This window comes from Zeus faber (genome assembly GCF_960531495.2).
Source record: "Zeus faber genome assembly, chromosome: 16".
In the NCBI taxonomy this organism is placed as follows: Eukaryota; Metazoa; Chordata; class Actinopteri; order Zeiformes; family Zeidae; genus Zeus; species Zeus faber.
In genome coordinates this window covers 778,325-802,726 of record NC_137202.1, presented here as the reverse complement: position 1 = coordinate 802,726, position 24,402 = coordinate 778,325, and the positions used below count along the sequence as shown (strand labels likewise).

Genomic DNA, 24,402 nt, shown 5'->3' with positions numbered 1-24,402 from the left:
TTTTTCTTATTTTCAATTTATGTACATACACTGTGACCTCTTGCCCGTATTTGTAACATCGACTCTTACTATTTTTTATTTTTTTTTAAGATTCAACACTTATTTTATTTCAAAAAATATATATTTCCTCCTTATTGTTGCCTTGTTATTTTATATTATTACGCAGTTGTTGCCTGTCATGCCCCAAGAATTTAATTGTACCGAATGACCTTGTGTTGTACTGTACACTTGTCAAATAAAACACTTTGAACTTTAGTGTCAGCAGGAGTTGACAGAACAGTCCAAGTAAAAAGACAAAACCAGACCAGACTTCATTGGCCAAGTGTCCTTCCAAGGCTTGACTGTTGTTGTCAGTGACTCTCTTTGTACAAAATGTACTAGGCGGAATTAAACTTGATTCTGACTAATAATCTTGAGAAAAATAAAAAAAACAACATAACTCGTTTTTTTAAATTAAATAAAGTTAATTAAATAATGGGCCGACCGCCATCTTTTTACATAATAAAATAGAGGGCCGAACCATAGGAGGGGCGGAACCATAGGAGGGGCGGAACCATAGGAGGGGCGGAACCATAGGAGGGGAGGAACCACGGAGGGGCGGAACCATAGGAGGGGCGGAACACCGGGAGAAGGGGCGGGATACCGGGAGAAGGGGCGGAGCCTGTGCAGCGGTGACGTAGATCGGAATGAGGGAGTGAATGTTCCGGGTCAGAAACTGGACTGAGAGGAAATTAGCTCTGGGATAAAGGGATAAAACAAAAACCCTAAAACGCTTCCCCCGTTTATTAGAAGATGTAGTTAATATTTTTTTTTCTCGACGGCGGGGGATTAAAAGTGACACAAAACATTGCAGCGACGACCTAAAATCATCGCAGAAGAGAACGAACCAGGTGCCTAAAAAACAACAACCAACTAACCGAACCAAAGTGACGGGACGACGGATATTCTCCTTCGTTTGCGCTCGGGGGCGTCGCGCTTCGCTGGTTTGTCACTCGACCTTCGCAATCGCTTTTATTTATTTAATTATTATTATTATTATTATTATTTTTTTATTTAACTCGTGGACTATCCCGTCGGCTGCTGCCGCCACGACCTGCGTGCAATCTGTTGCATCCTCGCTGTTTGTTCGTCACACGGGCACGATATTTTTGGTAGCTCTGCCTGTGCCCTCGCCCCGTGATGTTCCACTGCATCCCCTTGTGGCGGTGCAGCCGTCATGTGGAGGTGGTCGATAAGCGCCACTGCTCGCTGCTATTTGTGCCCGACGAGATCTACCGCTATGCCCGGAGTTTGGAGGAACTTCTCCTGGATGCCAACCAACTCCGAGACCTGCCCAAGGTGAGTGTGTGTTCACAAACAGGAAATTTAAGTTTAAATGTCAATCATGTATTAAAAAAACATTTGTGTGGGTGTGTATGTATATACTGTAGGAATTTTCTTCCACTCTATATTTCTTCAGTCTTAACTGTTTAAAGTGCTGATCTGTTTCCCGTCAGAACCCTTCTGGGAACAGGTAACAATTGCGCCAGATCAGCAACACTCACTCAGCGTGTAGTTCCGCACCTGCCCCCACGCTCTTTATTGGAGCTCTTAAAGTGTTAATCCCTAAGATTGCCACTTTATTTTGACTTTGAATAAACAAACAACCCCCACCCGGCTGGACCTCTGTTGTTTTTGCTCGGATTTTTAGGGGTCCACCCGCACCTTATTGTTATAGGTCGGATTTTTATTATTATTCTCCTTGGCACTATTCGGGCAAAGGTGTCTGGAACAGGACAACCACTGGAGCTTCGAACACGGTTGATGTCTCCTTAGAACCGGGACGTTACAGACATTACCACATACGGAGCAGGAATTAGTGAAAAACCGATTAAATTTGACCGGAAATAGCCGAACGTTTGTGCATCGCCCACACGCCAAGGTTCCAAAACTTCTGGTCGGATGGTGGAGCGAGATGAGTTTGTAGAGTAAGATGCTTTGTGACATCATCATCCAGTTTTTTATATATGTGCAGGTTGTGGTTTCGCACCATTGTTCTGTAGTGGTCACAAACTGCGGGTGTGTGTATGTGAGCATGTCTGTGTGTATTGTCTTACCTGCTTGACGTTGGCAGGGCGTTTTGTTTGATATTTTATTCCTTTGCCCTTTGTGTAAATATAAATGCATTCTGTTTGCATCTAAGCAGTGCCATGCAATTTCTAGGATAAAGTCATAACACGCAACAAGTGTGTCAGCTTGTATTAGTAATTCTGCGTGTCACCAGGACTCTGAAAACTTGCGTCACCGAGTCATTACGTCAGCCGATGCTGCGTTCAATGGAAACTTGGAAAATTGTATCTGGTTTTAGACTTAATGCTAATGTTAAGATGAGCGACCGCACAAACTGATGCTGCGTTCCATTGGAACTCGAAAATTTGTATTTGGTGTCCATAATGGACCCAGTGTATTGCTGCCGGCCGCTATATTTATTATTATTAATCTTCTTGGCACTTTAAGGGCTAAATGTGTCTGGAAAACGACAATCACCAAACCCACGGACATGATTGAGGTTTCATTGGAACCAGGGTGTTTCAGACATCTTGTGGTGAAAGTTTTGTCCACATCGATCTAGATTTGTAGCAGGAATTAGTGAAAAAATTTTGCAAATTTAACGGAAGTTGGTTTGTGGAACAGTGCACTTTGTGACATCATGAACCAATGTTATATAAGTCCAGGCTTTGTCTCTGGGTGCTCATTCGGAGAGCTGTCTAGCAGGACTAGACTGTACTAGACTGTACCCAAGGATCTCTGGGACTTGCAATGTTATCCATCCAACACAGACAATCTTATGGATTTACACATTCATGAGAAACATGAAAGTATTTAAGCTTTAATCATTAGACATATAGTAACTAACCTGAACCTCCATGATTTTAGTCAGATATTTTGTACTGTCAAGGGAATGGCCTTGGCCCCTGTGTCATTCTTGGATTAGGGTTTCCAACATGTTAGGCAGGTGATCCAAATGGAGGATGTAGAACGTACCTGCGTGTTGTACGACCAGTACAACATTCTATAAAAAACAGGAAGAATAAACATAATAATGACAAATGGAAGTAATGGTACGGTCACTGGCTGTAATGCATTTCAAACAAAGCTCGACTTCATCCGGCTGCAGGGGGTGGAGCGACGAGCTGGGGGAAAGCCCCTCCGAGTTTGAGCCAGAAACTTTGAGATTCAAGATTTTAAGTTTTAAGCCTGCTCCCTTTCCAGACTGTTGCAGGGGTATTGTACAGAAGAAAAACTCCTTCGCGAGTGGCAAGATGGAGTTTACAGATGAGGATTTTAACAAGTGTATTTCTACAGTGGCCAGTCTACCTTCATAGAAACTTTGTCTAAGAACGTTTGTGTTTTAGGGATTTTTCAGCTTGTCTGTCTGTACCACTGACTATGGGAAAAGTTTAATTTGTCAATGCTGGCTAGGCTTGGGCCAATATATCGTGACATTTTCCACAATATGCAATAATAGAGATTTGCATGGGTGTGCCACCAGCTCCCTCTGTCTGGCTCTCACACACGCACGAGGACTGTCACTCAGAGTGAGTGATTCATAATTTGTTTTGGTTTTTGTATTAAAAAAATAAAAGAAGAACCGATAAGAGTACCGTTAAAGTACTGGATGGATAAGCTGTATCGGTAAGAGTAGTAGTACTTTTAAAATTTTAACGATACCCATCCCTACGAGTAATGCCCCCTTCCTCTGTACCCCGTCCCCACACTCTTTTTTTGTTGTTGTTTTATATGGAGGAATGGTGCACAGCTCTCTGCGATCCGGCCGCACGGAGAGCCGTGTTTGACGCGGACGATTCACGCATAGAAAAATATATTTATGATTCCCCTTATTTATAGTTCCTTGTTGAAATATTATCCCTGTGCATTTTGTAAGTTTTTTTTTAATCTGTTTGATCCTGTTATTTTAATGCACACAGACTGACAAAAAAAATGACCGCTTGACTTGAAGAATCTCAGTTGACGGGTTTCTGACTGATAATTCAACTGGTCTGCTTTCAGGGGGCAGCCCTACTACTGTCTTACAAACATATTAGTCTTTTGAACCCAGAGTGGTCATGATTTGGAAAAAAAAATGTCTTAACAAGTGGGCAGTGTGTGGATTAAGGTTAGGAATGCATGGCCAACACTCCTCACCTCCTATATCTCAAGTCATGTTGGGCCAATGCCAGGGCCAATTGGATTAAAGTGGCGATGGACAGGGAATTTGTGCCTTAGCATGGCATCCTTTAGATGGCCGTGTCTGTTTAAGACTCTCTACCATAAACCCAAAGGAAAACCTCTTGTATTTAAAGTGCACCAAATCAATGTTGACTACATAATTAATCATCAAAACTGCAGCTGTACAGTTATAGGGATGTTTTGAGGCTTCACATGTCCAAAGTACATTGGTGTTGAGGTTACATAAGGTGACCTTGGTGAGGTGTTTCATGTTACGCACTATGGCCAGAGGATCAGGGTGTCGGGTTGAATATTAGTGAAGCATTGAGCTATTTTTCCTCCACTTTTAGCTCTGCCTTAATCATAACGCTGGCTGTGTTCTTGTATCCCCCACCAAGATGTAATGAAACATTGACCCAAGCTGTAAACTCCAGCCCTATCTTTAGATGAACACGAGAAGTAGAGATGGTTAGATCAGTACTTATTCACGGGGCTGACCAAACCAAACCTGCATTTCACAGTCTCAGGAAGTGAGCGCAGGTGTGTCCCATTGAACTGATGAGTCATGTTGTTGCATAACAAATAGTTATTTCCAGGACTTATTTTAGTAATATTGTAAGTACGTTTAGCTAAAAGAGGGGGGTTCAGACAAGAAGACAAAAAACTGTTTATTGTACTCTGTGGCATGTTACTTATTCCATCTATGCTTGCTGAGTGAACTCAAGACGAAGGCCCGTATACGGGTATTTTTTAAAACATATTATTTTCCCCCTCTGTCTTCAAAAAATTCCTGTTCACACCAACGGTGTTTTTGAAAACATCTCTGTCCACATAAGATCGCAAAAACAATTAAAAATGCTGACAAGCATGCAAGGCCAGTAGGGGGGTGATAAAACTTTGTCAAACACCACAATCAAGAACATTGGGAACATGCACATTGATGGGCTTCTTCTTGATCGGCGAAAACAACAACACAGCACAGCATTGGCATTTCAAGCACCCTGTTTCGCACAGTGTATGTTTTTGTTTCAGAATAAATACATCTACAATAAAAATACACTCTTATTATTGGTTTTGTTTGGAGTAACTGGAAGCGGGGATGCGCAGTGACCAATAATACAGGATATTTACGGGAAAATACTCTACATTAAACCTTACAGTACTACCCGTAAGTGAACAGACCAGTAGTCCGCCGTTGTTTGTAGGTTTCTGGCGCATGCTCAATGTGTGAAACAACAATTGCGCATTTGTAAATCAAGGTCATGACGTCATCATCTGGCAAAACCTCTGTTTCTCCGGTCCACACGAATACGCAGAAAACTGAGGTTTGAAAAATCTCCACCTATGCTGGTATGTAGCTTGCTAAGATTAAAATGAGGCATTTCTCACAGAAGCCAAGTCTTATGGAAGTGCAAAGCCTAGAAATTTTGGCTATTTTAGGTAGTGGATGTCTGACAATGCCTTTTAATTTGAACAAAATGACTAAAGTATGTCTGTTAAAGATCGGTATATATCGTATCACTCTCTCTATTGATACCAGTCCTCAACCATAAGTACCTTATACACTGATACTGGAAAAATCTAGATTCCCCATTGATAAGCAGTGTGCCATCAGTCTATGTGAGAGTTCAATGACTTTCATGACTTGTGCTGTGATCAGTTTCTCCTCAAAGTCCTGTTTATCTCTGCCAAAAGGCCAATGACATTCACCCGAAAACTGAATTAGACCCCCCCCCCCACCCAACAAAAGTGTTAGACACAGTCGTATCTGTTCTTTAACCCTGCATTAGTTGAGATTGGCACTTTGTAAGTCTCTTAAAGCACTGGCATACCAATGCAAAAGTCAATAAGATTGGGGATTAATATATTGGCTTGAGAATTAAGATATCAACGTTATTATCGGTGAGGTCATCCGGTTTCGTTTTTTTTTTTTTTTTTTTTTTGTGAGACATGCATGACACCCAGAGGGTGAGAAACAGTAACCAGCTGAACTGGTTCGCTGTCAGTGTGTTAAAGGGAGATTCACTAATATTGAGAGAATGCTGAGAGAAGAGTGAACAATAAAAGCATGATGGATCACCGTCTTGCTTTCTTTTTATAAAAATGTCTGGAATTTCAAAATCTGTAGTTAGGAGAAAAATGGTGAAAAGATTGAATTTATTGAGTTTCTTTTTAGCCTGGTTCGTTCAGAGTTCATCCTTGGTGTCGTATCACTTCCAGTAAATGGTCACCTTAACTCTGTGCTGGAGTCTATTTGATTCAAGTTTAAAGAGTTTTATTTTCAAGTTCATTATACAGTACGGTGAAGTGGAAAAACTTTGGTGCAGGCTCAACAGCATTGCACTAATAAATAAAATACAGTATAAAAACAGGGAAATGGAATCAGAGGTACACGTGGATTGTGTCCCCCAGGGAGTTCAATCCCCAGACAAGAATTTTGCATATCAAGATATACAACTTGATCCAACACATCTAACCATGTTTCAACACCCTCATTTCATGAAACTACAGGTGGATTTTGTGTATGTCTCCCTTTTTAGGTCTAGAGTTCTTTGAATGCAGATGGTTTCTGAAGGCCTTTATGTGCACTTGGCTGTCATGGTTCTGCATTTTCTAAAAGGGAGCTTACCTTTGGAACCTAGAAGGAACCTAAAAAATAAATAAAATCCAGTTCAGGCTTGTGACAACATCATAAAGACATTGCTCTTATAGCGATTTCCCTGGTGGTTAATGGGTGACTTAAATGATTTTACATGAATGTTTATTTTGAAAGATAATATTTACTGGGGATATAAACAATAAGTGAAATGTCAACACAGCATGCAGCTTAATTGCCGATTGGCACATAAAAAACACATACTTTAGGCAGAGTTTCCATTTGGTGCTGATCCTGGAAGATTTCAATTTCCCGGGCAATTGGGAGAGATTCTGAGCAAATATTATGTGTTTATTGAGCTTAAAAACAATTAATAAGCAGGCTATGACATCATCAAGGCATGTAGATGTATAATATTTTTATTGAATATTCAAAAATAATCATAAGTCCTGTCAGTAAACGCCATTTAAAAAATAAATAAATAAAAATTACGAAAATTATTACTTGAAATCAAATTATTTCAGTTTGTGAACAATAAGTAACAAGTGCAGCTGCTTTAACATTTCACTAAAATAGAATTTTGATCAAATTAAAAACAAGATCAATATGGAAAGTACAGTAGGTCTAAATTAACAATAAAGTTTGTGCTGTTGTCTGTCTTCGTCAGGACATCCTGTCAACATATTTTACGCAATGAATATTTACCGTCTGCTTTGGATCGGAACGTAAATATCCCCCAAAAACGCCAAACTATGGATGTTTGTGTTCCAACGATACATCCTTTTTCTGTTTCTCCTCAGATGTTTGTGTCCCAACGATACATCGTCTTTCTCTCTCAGAGTTCGTAGTAATTAGTAATTTCCCCCAGGGATTATTAAAGTGTTTCTGATTCTGATTCTGTTCTGTTCTGTGTGTGTGCATGCGTCCGTGTATGTGTGTGTCTACTGCAGGGGTGCCCAATAGGTCGATCGCGAAGGTAGTGCGGGTAGATCAGCGTTACAATCACAACTACCGTACTTAGCTCAGGAGGTAGAGCTGGTTGTCTAGTAATCTAAAGGTTGCTGGTTCAATCTCAGTCTCCTTCTGCTAGCATGCTGTAGTGTCCTTGAGCAAGACACTTAACCCCTAATTGCTCCTGATGGCTGCGTCCGTCGGCGTTTGAATAATTGTAAGTCGCTTTGGATAAAAGCGTCTGCTAAATGAAATGAAATGAAATGAATCTATCCTCCATTTGGCATTTGACACTTGATTGACGTACAGGGCAGCCAGTCTAATGTTGCATAAAACTTTATTCATTGGGTTACAATCACAACTACTTAGATCTCCTCTCTTAACCCATCATCTATCCTGCTTTTGGCGTTTGACACTTGAATGACATACAGGGCAGCCAATCTAATGTTGCTTAAAACTTTGTTCATTGGGTTACAATCACAACTACTTAGATCTCCTCTCTTCTAACACATGGGTCACCACATAGAAAACGCGTGAGCTACTGCAAAACTATAGCGAGCTAAGTGACCTAGTTAGCCTTCCAATTTATATCTACTAAAAAAGGGATATAAAAAATGAGTGGGGGAGCTGGACCAAGTAAGAAACCAAAAGCTTACTACTTCCATGGGAAATGAGAGGAGGACTTTTTTTGTTCTCCACCATGTCATACTTGAAGTGCGTTTGTCTGATCTGTCAATCTACCATTGCTATTCCAAAAAAGGGAAATGTGGAAAGGCATTTTCGAACTGTTCATAAAAAATACGACACTGTTTTTCCTCCGAAGAGCGAGCTGAGAAAGAGAAAGGTGACTGAACTGAACTCAGTTAATTGAACACAAGTCATTTTTCACAAAGCTGAATCCCAAAGCAAAGGCAGCCACCGAAGCATCGGTCCAGGTGAGTCACGCCATCATTAAGCGTAAGAAGTCCTTTCAAGATGGAGAGATGGTAAAAGAGGCCCTCGTTGAGGCCTAAACCAGAAATATTATCTCCAATTAAAGCTCTTCAGCTATCAAGAAGTACTGTTACACGGCGCTGTGAAGTAAGGGGCGATGATTTGACAAAGCAGCTTTGGAAGGACATCGTGGACTGTGAGTGTTTCTCATTGCAAGTAGACGAGTCTACGGACATAAGGGATACAGCACAATTGTGCATTTTTATTCGTATGGTGTTTAGAGATATGACTGCAAAAGAGGAGCTGTTCACAATACTGCCCATGAAACAACACACACGAGGAGAGGACATTTTTCAGTCTTTCAAAAACTTTATCGACAAAACCATCTCCCAGTGTGTAAATTGATGTCAATTATCACGGATGGTGCGCTCGCAATGGTGGGCCGCTTGAATGGATTTATTACTAAGTGCAAGGAGGACGATGCTTTCCCAGACTTCCTTAACTACCACTGCATAATACACCAACAAGCATTATGTGCAAAAATGCTAAACATGAAAGAGATAATGGATGTGGCAACGAAAATCGCCCGTTCTTTTCAAGCGAGATCTCTTCAAAGACGCCTGTTCCGTGCACTGGGAGGCTGACTGCAACTACTCTGACCTCGTGCTACACACTGACGTGAGATGGCTTCGTAGGGGGGAATTCCCGCAGAGATTTCAAGAGCTCTGTCCAGAGATAGATGAGTTTCTCCTTGTCAGGAAAAATGCAAAATACATGCAACTTAATGATGATCAGTGGCTGCTAGACTTGGCATTTTTAACTGATCTGACCAAGGGAAGGCTGCGTGTACGCAACTTGACAGTTGGTGCTACACAGAGCAGATTGGAAACTGTCTGTGAGACTTTGACAAATGGTTTCAAGACATTGCTCTACTCGAGTCAATCGCTCGCTGCATTTTTTAATGCAGGTAGATTATTTTGACCTTGTCATTCTAAAAGTAGCTCACAAGCCGAAAAACTGTGGGCACCCCTGGTCTATTGTGTTTTTTTATTTTTTTTATTGTAGAAGTATTTATTGTAATTGAATGAAACCAAAAAACCTGTGTACAACCATTCGTAATGGGAACACTTTCTCCGTCACTGCCCCCCCCCCCCCCCCCCATCAACAACGATGATAATATTGTGTATCCTGAGATTTGTCCAGGACTGCATCACAATATCAGTCACAGTCATCTTTTTACAATTCAGTTGTTAAATAAAAATGTTTTTCATCTCAATTCATGCCTCAATTCATCTTGTTTCAACCTAACACGTAAGCCTGGCATATTGGAAAGAGCAGTTTATATGTTGACTGTGTCCAATGTTGTGTTGGTCATACTAAAGAAAGATTTTTTGCTTGTGTTTTGTGAATAATACGTAAGAAGTACATGTACCATCAAGTGTTCTTATCTTATCTCATGGTTTGTTGCATCAGGATTCAGAGTTCAACTTTGTTTTCCCGTTCCTTTCCTAACTGTATGGTTGAGAACATGCTTCATGTATAGGATGGACTGGCAATGGCGTTAGTGGGACATGTTTACTGGTGGTTCTTTTTTGTTAAGTTCTTTCTTCTTTTGAAGTAAACTGTGTAAGTTGTACACAGTATGCTGGTAAACTACTGTGACTTGAAGTGTACAAAGCTGAGCATCCTCATGTTGGCTTCATTAATACCAAGCTTGGATCTTGTTTTCATTCATGTCGTTTATCATATATATAATATTTCTGGACACTCTATTGTTATTATTTGCTTATCTCTAGTTTCTGCACTTTTCTTTCACAATTACCCATGTACTTACAGTAATAATAGAGATTATCAGTGTGATCCTTTTGACATGTTTCTTTAGTGTAGTTAAGATTTATTTGTTTTTATTCCAGCCTTTCTTCCAGTTGGTAAAACTACGAAAACTAGGCCTGAGTGACAATGAGATCCAGAGACTCCCGGCAGAGATCGCCAGCTTCATGCAGCTGGTGGAACTGGACGTCTCTCGAAATGGTAAGAGAGGAGCATCTGTTGCTATGGTGTATTGATGGTGGTTAACCTTAGCAACAGACGTGTAGACCAGGGATCGTCAATGAGGTTGAATTTCGCTCTCTGAGGACTTAATCAATTCCAACAATAAGTTTTAATTTGTGAATGTGTTTTTTTCTGTATGGTCAGGCGATGTGCACCATCCTGTCTTCTGTGCTTCATCTGTCAGCAAATCAGCTATTAAAATGGGTTGTGGTTCAGTGTTGGTAATATGACAATAATTATATTTTGTCCAAGACATAAAGTGGATACCACCAAAAAGAAAAAGAAAAAGAATGGGGGGGAAAAAAAACCCACATTTGGGGTGGTTTCACAGATGGTGTTTAATCAAGATCAGGACTAAATTAATCCTATGTAAATTAATCCAAAATTTAAAAATGCCTTTCAGAGACTTGACTTAACTTCACATGAATTAGTTCCAAACTAGGAAGTCCTAGACTAAGGTGATGAAGGACTAGTCAGCTCCTTCTGGCTGGTTTTGATCCAGATAATCCATTTCCTCTGTTGTCGTGGTTGACCTGGAAGCCCACATCCATTAATCCAAAGGTTTAATTTAAGCCTTGACTTAGACCTATATTAGCTCTAATCTTCCTTCTTGAAATAAGATTTTTTTAAACCAAGACTAGGCAAGTCTGAGAAATTTTTAAACCATGACAAAGAAATGCCATTTCAGTTAGTCCGGATTAAAAGAGTGAATTAGTCTAAGATTAGGCCTAATCTGTGTCCACAAAATCGCCCCATTGTGTATTCAAGAGGTTTGGAGGCCTGGAGGAACTTGTGGGTGGACCAGATTTTTCCCATGGGGCAACAATGGCAGACCTCTGGTGTCAAATCAATATCTATCTAATCTAAACTAGAGTTCTGTGTAACTGTGCTCACCCAAATCGGTGTGTCTGTAGATACGTTTGCAGTTTCCAAAAGCCCTTTCTGCCCCTTCTCTGTACACACCCAATGTATTCCTGAAGCAGCGCTCATGTTTTTCTCCTGCAACAACTTGTAAAGCGGTTTGGTGTCGTAAGTCCAAACACAGCCCAGAGTGCAAATTAAGTCAACTGTAAGTTCAAATAGACATTTTCAGTAAAAGTTTGTTTTAGCTTAAGTATTGTGGTGTTTCAAGTGCTCTGAGGCCTCTTTTTATTTATTTTTATTTTTTTGTAAATGAAAATTCTATTTTGTTAACTGTTGTTAACTGCATCTTAAATTATCCCAGTGAAAACTAGGAAATATAAAATTAAAGTTTAACTTGATACATGTATAAATTAAAGCATTAACTAGGTGCAGTACTGATACAAATAAAGACATTTTCAGATGTGACATCACTGATTTTGAAGACCCTGTTTATTATTTTCAGTAGTTGATGTATTCATTGCTTTGTTTGTGTGTGCAAAGAAAATTGAATCATCCAAAGGATATATAGATATAACATTAACTATAACATGTCACAGATTTCCAAAAATCAAACTTGAGGAAATGTAAACTCAAAGCAAACTCAACTACGTCATATAAGGAATCTAACACCCCTTTCTCACTGCACCAAAAACCCGGTAACACCTGCTAACATCCGGCATTTGTCACCAGTGGGAAACGAAAAACCCCAGTCTCAGTACCGAGGCAAATGACCCTGCAATAGACACAGGTTTTAATTGACTCCACCGCTAATTTTGGCCACTTTACCGGCGTGATGCGACACGTTGAAATTCCGCACGCTGGTGCATAAACAGACAGGAATATATCCCTGTATCATTCCATTATTTCATATCCAATTTAGAATCCAAAATCAGAAGTTATTGATTTTTTTTTTTTTTCCTTATGGGCCGTGAAATGATGTGAGTGTGGGGATTGCATTGTGGGGACCACAGTGCAGAACCCCCACGCTACAGGCCGGGCTCCGAGTCACTCCAGAATCGCCCCAATCTCCCCGACGCAGAAGGACCGGTGCGCGCACAGCAGCATGGAGTATCTGTGAGCAGATGCTCCATGCAAGGTGCTCCATGCAGCTTCTGCTGGAATGTTGGGTCGTTCATGAACGATTCGATTCTTTTGAACAGCTCAAAATACTTTTTTTTCAAGTTTTACAGTTTTATATCATTGTTTGTTTCGATTGCTGTCTCATCTACTGTTTTATTCCCAATCACACTGGAGCCATGACACGGCCCTTTTCTTTTATGTTTGTGACATTGAACATGATGCACCAGAAAAAAATGCCATTTCTCCTGGCAATGGGAAAGGTTTCAATTGCCTTATTTTAGCGGGTTGAACTGGCTTTAAACAAAACTGAGTCAACCTGCTAATTTTGGTGCAAAAATGGTATTAGTGTCAGGTTTGGATATCAGTGTTTTTACTGCAAGTCCATGATGGCTTTTTCTGCCATTTAAAGTAATTGAAATAGTGCTCACATTATAAGGTTTTAAGATGGTTTATCTGCTTTATCTGTCTTTTGTAGATATAATGGAAATCCCAGAGAGCATCTCATACTGCAAAGCGCTCCAAGTAGCAGACTTCAGTGGAAACCCAATAACCAGGTATTACTGCAGATTACATTTGTCATTCATGTCATCGTTCTACTTTCGTACTTTCACTCTTGTAATTGCAGACTTATTATGCCTGACTGAATAATCGATACAAAACAAATGTTCACAAATGGAACAAGCTATTACTATCCATCTACATTTAGTAGTTTCAATTTGGGGGTTTCTTCTCTTTGATTTTGCATTTTAGCCCTGCGTTTAAATCACCTTAAATAAACACAGTGGTCCTTGTGAATACACATGCACTGTTCTCGACAGGTCGTGTAAATGTTTGCCCTCTGCCTCTTGATTTATCTTTGTTTGGCTGGGGTCTGGGTTAATTTGCACCTTAGCAGGGGTAGAACCGCAGTGCTCTGCCTCTGTTTGGAAGTGCCGAATGTAAAGTATTATTACGCAGATTCAGATCTGGCACTTCTAAACAGTGTTGACACAGCAAACGGATGCAATGTTTTGTTGAGTTTGCTGTGTCTGTCTTTCCCTCTTCCAGTCTTATCAGATGGATCTGTAGGTAGAGCCAAGGCAGATTCCATCTTAAAGGGAAACAGTTTTTTTGGGGGGTAATTCGCTTTTTATCAGTTTTACTGAGCTACGGACGAGGAGGTCATTACCAATTTCATCCTTCTATCACATGGCGCACCACTGTCTGGAGGAGAAAACTCCACTCCAATTCTCTTAGTTATGTTTACATTTTTCACTTCCATACAAGTAAGAAACTAGGGGAACAAAATAAATGAAAATATTTTTTGATCTTATTATTACATTAACTTAATGATCAGAATTATAGCATTTGGGGTTATCAGTTTGTTCAGCCATTCTCCTGCCATTGTCTCTGTGTAATAGGCCATTATGCAGCAGGAGGAGAGGCAGACGCCCCCTGCTGTTTCCAGGAGTGATTGCTTTGTCAAAACATTAGAAAATATCAAGTATCTACGTTTCTGCGATTCTACGGTCAGACACAAGTTTGAGACTCTGCCTGAGTTCTACGCCTCTTTGAGTGAGGCCAAGTTTCCAAACACAAGGCAACCTGTTTGGATCCACCTACATCTGCGAGCAAACCTTAGTCATGAACATCAACAAGTCAAAGCACAGATCCAGGTTGAATGATGAACTTTTGCTTGCCATACTGAGGATTTCTACTTCAAAAATTCTACCAGACTTGAATATGCCGACAAAGCAGTGAGAACAGCTCCACTGTTCCCATTGATATGCAGCGTATATTGGCGATGACTTCTAAATACATGAAATGCCAAGAACCAAATGCACTGATTAGAAAAACGAATATGAAAAGAAAAATTATTGTCATAAAACGGAAGGTGCTTTGAAGCAAAATGTACAGGTTTAGAAACCTGACTGTAGAGAGATGCACTGATAAGAAAAGGAAATTAGCTTACCTGAATAAAAAGTATGGAAATGTCTCTGATGATAAAACTAATTAACTACTTATGCACTTCTATAAAACAGTAGTTGCTGGTTTCCTGTGTGTTTAATTGTGAAGGCCAATATCAACATTGCGATCAATATACAATTAGTTGTGTAGCCCTACAATGAATCGGATGATTTTTGTAATGCTCTGGTTTGGGATGTGTTTTGGAAAAGGTTCTTTTATGCACCATTCTAAAGATAAACATGTGAATGCATGTCTCTGTTCTGCGTTCTAAAATTAAGAAATCATGCCTTAAGACTTCCGGCAAAACATTAAGTAACTTCAAGATGCCTGTTTGGGTTCAGATACAGTGCTCCTCATTCATTTTTCACCATTTTACCAGAATTTACAATAATTATACAGTATAGATTAGTTTCATAGATTAATCAAATCAAAAAAATAATCTATTGATTGATGTTGCATTTGCAACTAGATCTGTCACTGAGCAGAAGGTCAGCTACGTCAGCATGAGCCTGATCTACAGCCACATTGAAAGCTTTAAAATCTGAAAAAACACCACGCCACTAAGAATCTGTCTTTATTGTACTTAGACAGGCATCTTTTTAAATATATTTTTACACAAGGTTTCTGCAGGGAAAATAAATAGTGTTCTCTCTTTATATGACAATTCTGCATTTTTTTTTTTAAGTAATAATTTATTAAGGAAAGTTATATTTTTCTTTTTATGACCTTTTCTAAATCATAGTAATTACAAAAATAACTAATTTGCCTTCCCTCCCTTTTTTTTCAGATTACCTGAGAGCTTTCCAGAACTAAGGAATTTAACTTGCCTTTCCATCAACGATATTTCGCTGCAGGTCCTTCCAGAGAATATTGGAAAGTAAGTGTCCAATATTTCCAATATATATATTTTTTTATAATATCTGTTGAATACCTTTTATTAATACACAGCCTTCATTTTTTGTTAAATATATATTTTTGAGATGGAGAGAGGTTATCTAGCGCTCAGCAGTGACCGCCCACTTTTTGAACGTCTCAGTTTCTGGAAGTGAATTTCTCATTTATTCACTCCATTGACGTTTCAGAAAATCTTATAGAAAGACTTTTAAGCCTGGACCCAAGCCAACCAACTACCAGATGAATTGTGACCATAAAACATAAGATTCGGAGGATCTTAAAATTGAAAAATGGGAAAAAAAGCATAAGGTACAAGACTCTGTACATCATTATTTAAAGAGTGGAGGAACTACCTACCCGGATTCAATGATGAAAAAGAGACTACACTGTAGGATTAGAAACAGAGAGAAGAAGAAACAGTCTTTATTCGTCACACAACACACCACACTACAACACATGCTTGCACACACATGCACATGCTTGATGGTGGCCGGTGAAATGGATCCTCTGCTTTTGACCCATCCTGGCTTGTCCTTCCTCCGGGGGCACAGCCAGGAGCAGTGGGCAGCATACGTGGACGCGCCCGGGGACCAGGTGATAAATGAAAACATGGTTCATATCATACAGACTTGTGGCTTTTACAGGTGCATATACAATTGTTTCCCAATCTCATAACTTGTAAGCCTACCTTGGATGGTTATGACAATGAATGGGATTTTCACTTCCTAAAACTCACTTTTGAGCTATTATACTGAGCCAGTATTATCCAGGTACTACTAGCCATTTTATGTGTTTTTATATCTTTTATTCTTGGGAGATGTGTATTCTGCTAGATTGTCTGTATTATTTTATATATTTGACTACTTATGTTTTGTATTTTTCTATTATTTATTTACTTTTTTTACTGTCATGCTTTTTAAAAATCTCATCTTCTGTAGAAATGCACCAATAAACCACCATGACAAATTCCTCATATATATCTAAACACACCTGGCTGAAGCTGATTTTCGGGGCTAGAGATAAACAACTTTCCAAGAATCGTTGCTCGCCACCCGTCCATTTACCAGCAATAAAATAATCCACTTTTACTGACCATCAGTGCAAGAACAATTCAAAGTCGGATTATGTTTGCTTTTAAAAAAGGCTTCCGCAGTTCTAAGCTCTAATATGCACCAGCCTTTCATTCCTGCATTTCTGCCTCAACAAGTGGTTTGTCAATATAAGTAAATTTTTTTTTTAGATATATAATGATGATAATCTTTATTTTATAGCACCTTTCATGCTAAATTTGCAGTTCAAAGTGCTTTAACTGACATTTAGCAATTAATCATTTACAGTAATGAATTATTTAAAGTGAATGAATAGTTCATTTGAGGAGAAAAAAAAACAACAGTTACAAGAACAGTCATACTAGTTAAATGCCAGAGTAAATGTGTATGTTTTCAGTTGCTGTTTAAAGATATCCACAGAGCGGATGGTGTTATGTTAATATAATAATAGTATAATACAAAACTTTTTTCTTTTATTGCGTTAAACTGCGATACTATACTAAACAGAGGATGAAGGTTTCTCACCCTAGCACTAAAACATCCTCTTCACGATTAAATCAGCCTTTTCACCTTTGTCATTAAGTCAAAAATCAAAGAGTTCAGCTTCGAACATTTCTTTGGAGGTTTCCTTCCTTTCTGCATCTATGTATCAAATAAGACATTGGAATCATCAACAACTGGATTTAAATTTGGTATGCATTGATCACACTTTTTCCACACAATTGTTCTTGTTGCAAAGTTGGATTTACACAGAATCCAACGAGGCACATATATTGGTTACAATACATTAATCGGTAAATTCTGTTGCCCCATAGGGTTAACATCTGGCACACAGCCTTTCATAACTAAACCCTAGGTGACATACTACATGTGACTACCATTGTCCAGCATATTTAAGCGTGTGAGGAAAAATAATGAGTTGACAACACTGTATAGAAGCTCACAGCGCATTATGGGATACGCTTTACAGCCAAATACTCAACACGTTAACCTACTCATGTGGTGCACTGATCAGTATATGCTAATGTGCCATTTCAGACGCAGGTTCCGATTTTATCTCTTCCGTATAAATGCAGGTGGCTTCTTGACAATTAGGTGTCAAAGATGGAAAAGCTAATTTCACTGAAAACCCCAAAGTATTCGCAAAATACCTGCAATTTTGTTATACCTGTAACATTAGTAAGACTCGTGTTGAAGGTGATGTCCAGCCAGGTTCACGTTTAGCCCCGCCCCCTTCAAAATCCTCCAAACAGAAAAAGAGTTGTTTATAATGAACTTATCTTCGTAGCATGGCCACGGCAGCCAGATAACGGAGCACCCAAGCATAAGCACTTGAGGTGGGGGATTTTTAAATATAGATATGTAGATAAAGATACTGATGTCTGGCTCAATAGACTTCAGCTGGACACTCGGATGCATTGAGAGGCAGAACTAGTGGGAGGAAATGCTTCTAGTTTCCTGATGTGTGGGTGTGGTGCCATCTTGGGTAATCATACGTTGCTGTTTCCCAAGCACGGGGTTAAAATGCAGCTGGACATGTTTAAACCTTTGCTGCTAAAGTCAGTTATTGGTGTTAAAGTCCATTTATATAGCGTTGGGATGTGGAATGGGCGTATTGCAAAATGAGGTGTTCTTTAGACCCTCCTCTGACTCAGAACAGCTGAGATGGATCTCTGCCGCTCCATCCGTTCCCTATATCTGGTGAGCCTGTTTACACTGTTAAATAACGGAGGCTGTGGTGTTGGGACTTGCCACACTGACATGATTTAGGGATTATTGCTTCACCCCTGAGTGATGATGCAGCGCTCAACCAGATGCCTGCTTCAGTGATTCATGATGTGATTTTCTTTCTTATTTTTAGGTTAATTTTCCTGGTTCACGTCTAGCTTAATTTCATTAGTTATTGTATATGTTTCAGTTTTTTTTTTAAATATTTTTCGATTTTTTTTTTTAAATTGTTTTTCTGTAATTTTGTTGTTGTTTGTCATTAGGTTTAGTGTATATTGTCATATTTTATTAGGTACAGATAATTAGGAATTATTGTATATTCCCACATTTTTCCACATATATTGTCACTTTCTTTTTTTTATAGTTGTCTGTCTGTCTGTCTGTCTAAGGGATGCATATCTAAATGAATTTTCTTTATCGACAGTTGTTAACTGTCAATTAATTGATAACATAAACGCAGGCATGACGTCACCACAGGGTGGGGCCATCGCACGTGGGGACTTATGCAACGTTGATAAAACTGTTATTAGCAATTAATCGATAGTCCGTTAATTGTTAACATACTATATCTCTCTCTCATAAGAAGGCTGGGGAAGGCATAATTCTACGTAGAAAGCGCTGCACGTTGTTTTGTTTTGATTTATCATCACATCGGTCCTATTGTGGGATTTAAATTATTCTACACTTTAGTGGAAGAATGAAGCCTCGTGCTCATGTGGCGTTGTCAGTCATGGATCTGTCTTCCTCCCTCGGTACGGCATGTGCCCGGCATGTGTTTCCCGTAGCTGTTACGTAACGCAGGGAGTTAAAATCTGCTATCTGCTGAGGAACACAGGAAATGGAAACCATGATGGCAACAGTTTGGGGGAAAACAGTTAGTTTCAAGGAGATTTAGTTTAGCTGTGTCAAATTGAGTTTTAGGCCGTTTACTAGTCGGCACACTTTAGATAAGCTGATCAATTATAACATTTGAACTTTTTTATTTGGATTGTTTTGTTTGTTTCTAAATGTTTAATATATATATATATATATATATATATATATATATATATATATATATATATATATATATATACACGCATATGCTCACACAGAGTATGTATATATTCTTTCTATCTAATAATATTTTCTCTATTTTCTAAGGTGCTTCCACCTTATTCAAATGGGATTAACATACACAAATACAGCAAAATGATAAAGTAACTTTGCGAAAAATACTGTACATGTTACTGTGGTTGTCAGTTGTCAGTGCGACCTGGAAATAATTTTAAGGAAGGTTTCTCACCATATCGTTCAAATTGAGCAAGAAAATATTAAAAATGGATGTTCTGCCTTTTTAAATCCTCGACACAGTGACCCTGTTCGGTCGCTGTAGAAATCCCTCTCCACTAGATTAAGCACAACGCACCGACTGGATTCTCTTAATCTGGGGTTTTTTGCTGATATAAGTGGTAATAGCATAGAATGTTTTCATTGTCATTGCACATTGTACAATAAAATATTCCTCTGCAGCTCCTAAAACAGTTCATTTAACATTCCACACATGCACACCTGCTCATACAGATAAATTATTGTAATAGAAAGATAAAAAGATAAAACAAGGTATGTGGCATATCAGAAGCTAATATTGTACGTTGTACCAAATGCTATTGCACTTTATAAATATTATTTCACTTTATATACGAATATTTACAGATGTTATTGCACATTTCCTCATTGTATGGAAATACTATTCAAGTTTTTAGCCCTGTGGAGTGTTGAGATGATGTTGGGGGATTTTGTTAAGCGGACAATGTTTTGTGGAGTTCAGTTCAATGATGGCTCTGGGGTAAAAGCTGTCTTACTTCACTTCAAACTTCAGTTCTTACTATGTCTAAAGCTGTCTCCAGACAGCTCCACTGAATAATGCTGAAAGCCCTTTTAAACCAATCAAGTCTATACTCGGCCCTGACAGGCTATGATTGGGCCACATGAGGCCCGCCCCCTGTATACTGTATATACTGGGCCACCACCTGTCATACTTCCTCTTTGGTTATTCAGCTCCTTACTGTTGGAAGCAAGCCCTCTATTACTGAAAGAGAAAGAGTCTTTATTCGTCACGCAACACAACACATGCTTGCACAAACACACACACTTTTTTTGGTGGGGGTCCTTACTGACGTGAGGTGGAGGAAACCCCATGTGAGCACGGGGAGAACATGCAAACTCCACACAGAAAGGCTCCTATTTGGGAAAGAATCTAACCCAGGACCTTCTTGCTGTGAGGCAGCAGTGCAATGCACTGCGCCACCGTGCCACACCAAATTGAGAAGTGAAAATTAGGAAAAGAAAGACCAGAGAAAATTAGGAAAATAATCATATCTGCTGCAGTCTTAAAGGCATGTGCGGGCTGCAGCGCACACATGACCTGCAGGGATACTCATCCGTTGTGCGTCTGCTGCCTGTGCCGTGCGTCCGCTGCCTATGCCATGCACAGGCCCATGGAGGTGGTGCTGCTGCTGCCATTGGGCTGACATCTTCTGCCAAGGGCCTAGGAGCGTCATGGTGGAGGGCGAAGAGGAGGAATCGGCTCTCCCGTCCTTCGGCCTTGTTTCAAGGCCACGCTCCCCTGCCTCTATCTATCTCCCTTAGTATCGGTGCCAGGTGGATCAGGAGGAGTTGGCCACGCACCAGGAGTTGCAGGACTTCCATACAATACAGCCCAGTGGGGCTCAGAGGTGGAGGAGGTGGGGGAAGGAGAAGAGCCAGGTGAGGGGACACATGGTGCTGCTCACAAAGCCTCCCAGGGGCCGTTTCACCTGAAGTTGCTGCGCCTCCTGGAGCTGGGGATCCCTTGGGCAGACCCCGAACCCACGGCTCCCTCCATGCTGTCTGGGTCATATTTTACGTAGGCTGGAGATCGGACTCTCCGCCCAGGTCCCCTCCCAGTGCTGGAGGATTTCACCAAGGAGGTAAGGTCGTCTTAGGGCGCTCCCCACAAGATGCGCTCCCCTCTCCAGGCGTTCAACCAATGGTTGACACTGGAAACTGAGCCCAGAGTTGGGATACCTGACGACCCCCCCCACCCCCCCACAGGAACTGGTAGCTGTCCACCTGTGCCCCCCTCTCACCGCTGAAAAAACTTGATTGCCGTCCAGGGCATGCAGGCAGACGGCAAATTCGGCTGAAATGTCATACAAGGTCGCAGGGCAGGCTGCGGCGCTGCAAAACATCTGCCTGCTACAGGCCTACCAGACCAGGCTCCTATGGGACCTGGAGTAGAAGGCCAACCCCCAAGACCTGTGTGGAACTGTGCAAAGCCACCGTCTTCGCTCACAGGCCAATGTGATGGGGTTTTTGGTGGTGACACTGTGCCACCTGTGGCTGAACCTATCTAAGATATCTGAGGAGAAGACCAGGCTCCTGGAAGCTCCAGGGAAGGTGTCGGGCCTGTTCGATCCAGTTCCTGTCCGGCTCCGACCAAGAAGACATCCCAGCCTTGGCTGATGGGATGGAGGGCTGGAACAGCAATCCTTTCCGCCATCCCAAGCAGCCGCAGGCTTCGGGGGTGAGCGGCAGGAAGGTGCAGAGGACCTGAGGCACTACAGAGAGGGGATTCTGGGTGCTGCTGGACTATCGCCTCTACCTCTAGCATGAAAAAGACATTCTGCTGTACCAATTCCCGTGCCAGTGAATGCTGTGCAGTTAATGTACACAAAATAGTCTTTATTTCCCCTCCCTCCCTTAAGTGTGTTTTCCCGGTGTGTTGATCGAGGCCCCCTGTCCACGCAGAGATATGAGTGTCATGGCCCAAAAGGAAAATATCACCAAACACATAAACAGGGGTGTGAGCCTCTTGCCCAGATTATGTGGCCAGAGGCTCAATTTGTGGGCGAATCCGCCCTGGTACCATCACTGACAGAAACCATGCCTCTCCGCTTGAGTGTATGAGAAGTTTCTCCCTGGCTAGAGAGGACAGTTTTAAAGGGCTATGCACTGCAGTTCGCCCTGCGTCCACCAGTGTTCGCTCGAGTCTCACAGATGGAATTCTTGGGCTTAATGTCCTCCATCCTGGAAGGGGAGATTCAGTCTTTGCTGGAGAAGGGCGCATTCGCCTGGTACTGGAGAGAGAGAGAAACTGCGGCTTCTACAGCAGATATTTCCTTATTACAAAAAAAGACCGCTCAGAGACCAATCCGATATGAGAATTTTAAACAAAACATTGAGAAAGCTCCCGCTTCAAATTTTAACACACAGTCACCTGTTCAAATCTATCTGACGGGGAGACTGGTTTACATCAGGGGATTTGAAAGATGCTTACTTTCACATACCAATCGTGGAAAGGCACAGGAAATATGAGGTTTGCCCTTCAGGACGGGGCATATGAGTATTGCGTTCTCCTGTTCAGTCTCTCTGGGCCTCGATCTAGACTCGCGGTCGATGCGTGTACAGCTGATTCCGACAAGGAGGTTGGTTGTTGCCATTGCTGCTTGCATGCTGTCCCTGTGCAAGGTCGCCAGGGCACGTCAGGTTATGGTCCTGCTGGCCTTGATGGCAGCTGCCTCAGCTACAGTCCCACTGTGTCTGTTCAGGATGAGAGCCCTGCAACGCTGGTTTATAAAACAGTGGGTGCGTCCATCCAGGGACCTCTCCTGGCTACTAACCATTATGCATGAGTGTCGAGGCGGCCTGAGATTTTGGCTGACCCCCAGAGGGTATTAAAGTATATTCAACTAGGAATGTGGCTACCTCGTGGCTGTTTTAATGAGGAGTTTCAGTCAAGGGGGTATGCACTAGATTTCAAGATTTTTTTATTTTTTTATTTTTACTACTGCTTCTTGGTCTACACCACACACGTCAGCCAGATCCTACAGTCTCGACATGACGGCGTCAGCACTGGCACAGGCTGTTTTGACAGTGCCAGGTGTTAGCCTGCGTACAGAGTTACGCTAGCTCAAGGCATAGTAAGAACTCTTGTTCTTCATTCATAAAACAAAGGTTGTAGCTCAACCCCAAATGTTTTTAATCTGGGGCTATGTGTTTCTGAGCGGGTCTTTGAGACCTTTGCGCCTTCCAGATGGCAGCAGAGAGAAGCGATGATGATATGGATGAGTAGCATCCTTCAGCTGCTGCTGGCTCTGCAGAGGCAGTGTCTTCCATTGAGGGCAGGGGAAGTCCAATTATTTTCTGGGCTATGTTTATGACTCTCCGAAAAGTTCTTCTGTCTGCTGCTTAACAGTTGGAATATCATATTGTAATATATTGTCAGTACACTCTCTGTGGTAGGCTTGGGCCGATATTTGATAATATTCCATACCACGATATTTGCCACCATATGCAATATTTTTATGGTATTGCATATGTATTCCTCGTCTGGGGGACCACAGGAAGTGACGGACAGAGCTCATACACTTGCGCACATAGAGAGGATGTACAGTATGTGGATGTATGCGTGCAGTGGTGCAACAGCATGGAAGCAGATGGATGATTTGGATGTGGTGGTGCGTGTGGCATAGATGGTGATTAGTAGCAGCTCCGACGACACCGACGATCCCTGCGCCAAAACAAATGTGTTTTTATTTTAGATGTAGGTTATTTTATTTTACATCTGCTTATGGAACGAAACATGCGTATGGAACAAATAATTATTATTCCCCTTATTTATAATTCCAAATTGAAATGTTATCCCTGTGCATTTTGTAAGCGTTGTCTGTTTTATCCTGTTATTGTAATACCCACTGATTTGCACGTTACGTGAACGCCCACGCTCTGCGTGACCCGGCTTTAAAGGTTCAAGTTCAAGTTCACCGTCTGTGTTTTTATTGTAGATGAGTTATTGTTATATGAAACCAAAAAAACACTGTGCGTAATGGGAACAATATCTCCGTCACTGCCCCCCCCCCGATGAGATTCCAGCGTTCACAATGCTGAGAATTTGCCTTACCTCCTGTGTCTGTATGGTAAGTACGTGATTGGTGGTAGCTGCGGGGTGTAGCTACCCTTTTTGCCTCAAAGTGGGAATAGGAAAATTAAGTTATTTTACCAGCAAGGCTTTGTTGCCTGAGGGTGTTGCTCCTGTAA

The 24,402-nt window shown here is 41.0% G+C and overlaps 1 protein-coding gene across 1 annotated transcript in view; it reads left to right on the top strand.

The window, feature by feature from the left end:
- The first annotated feature begins 738 nt into the window (after positions 1–738).
- lrrc1 (leucine rich repeat containing 1) overlaps positions 739–24,402 on the top strand; it is a 40,330-nt gene continuing 16,666 nt past the window's right edge. The window contains exons 1-4 of the mRNA XM_080017146.1: positions 739–1,338; positions 10,603–10,720; positions 13,200–13,278; positions 15,459–15,548. Of these exons, the coding sequence (XP_079873272.1) occupies positions 1,180–1,338; positions 10,603–10,720; positions 13,200–13,278; positions 15,459–15,548 (446 nt within the window). The 5' untranslated portion in view covers positions 739–1,179. The remainder of the gene's footprint in view (positions 1,339–10,602; positions 10,721–13,199; positions 13,279–15,458; positions 15,549–24,402) is intronic.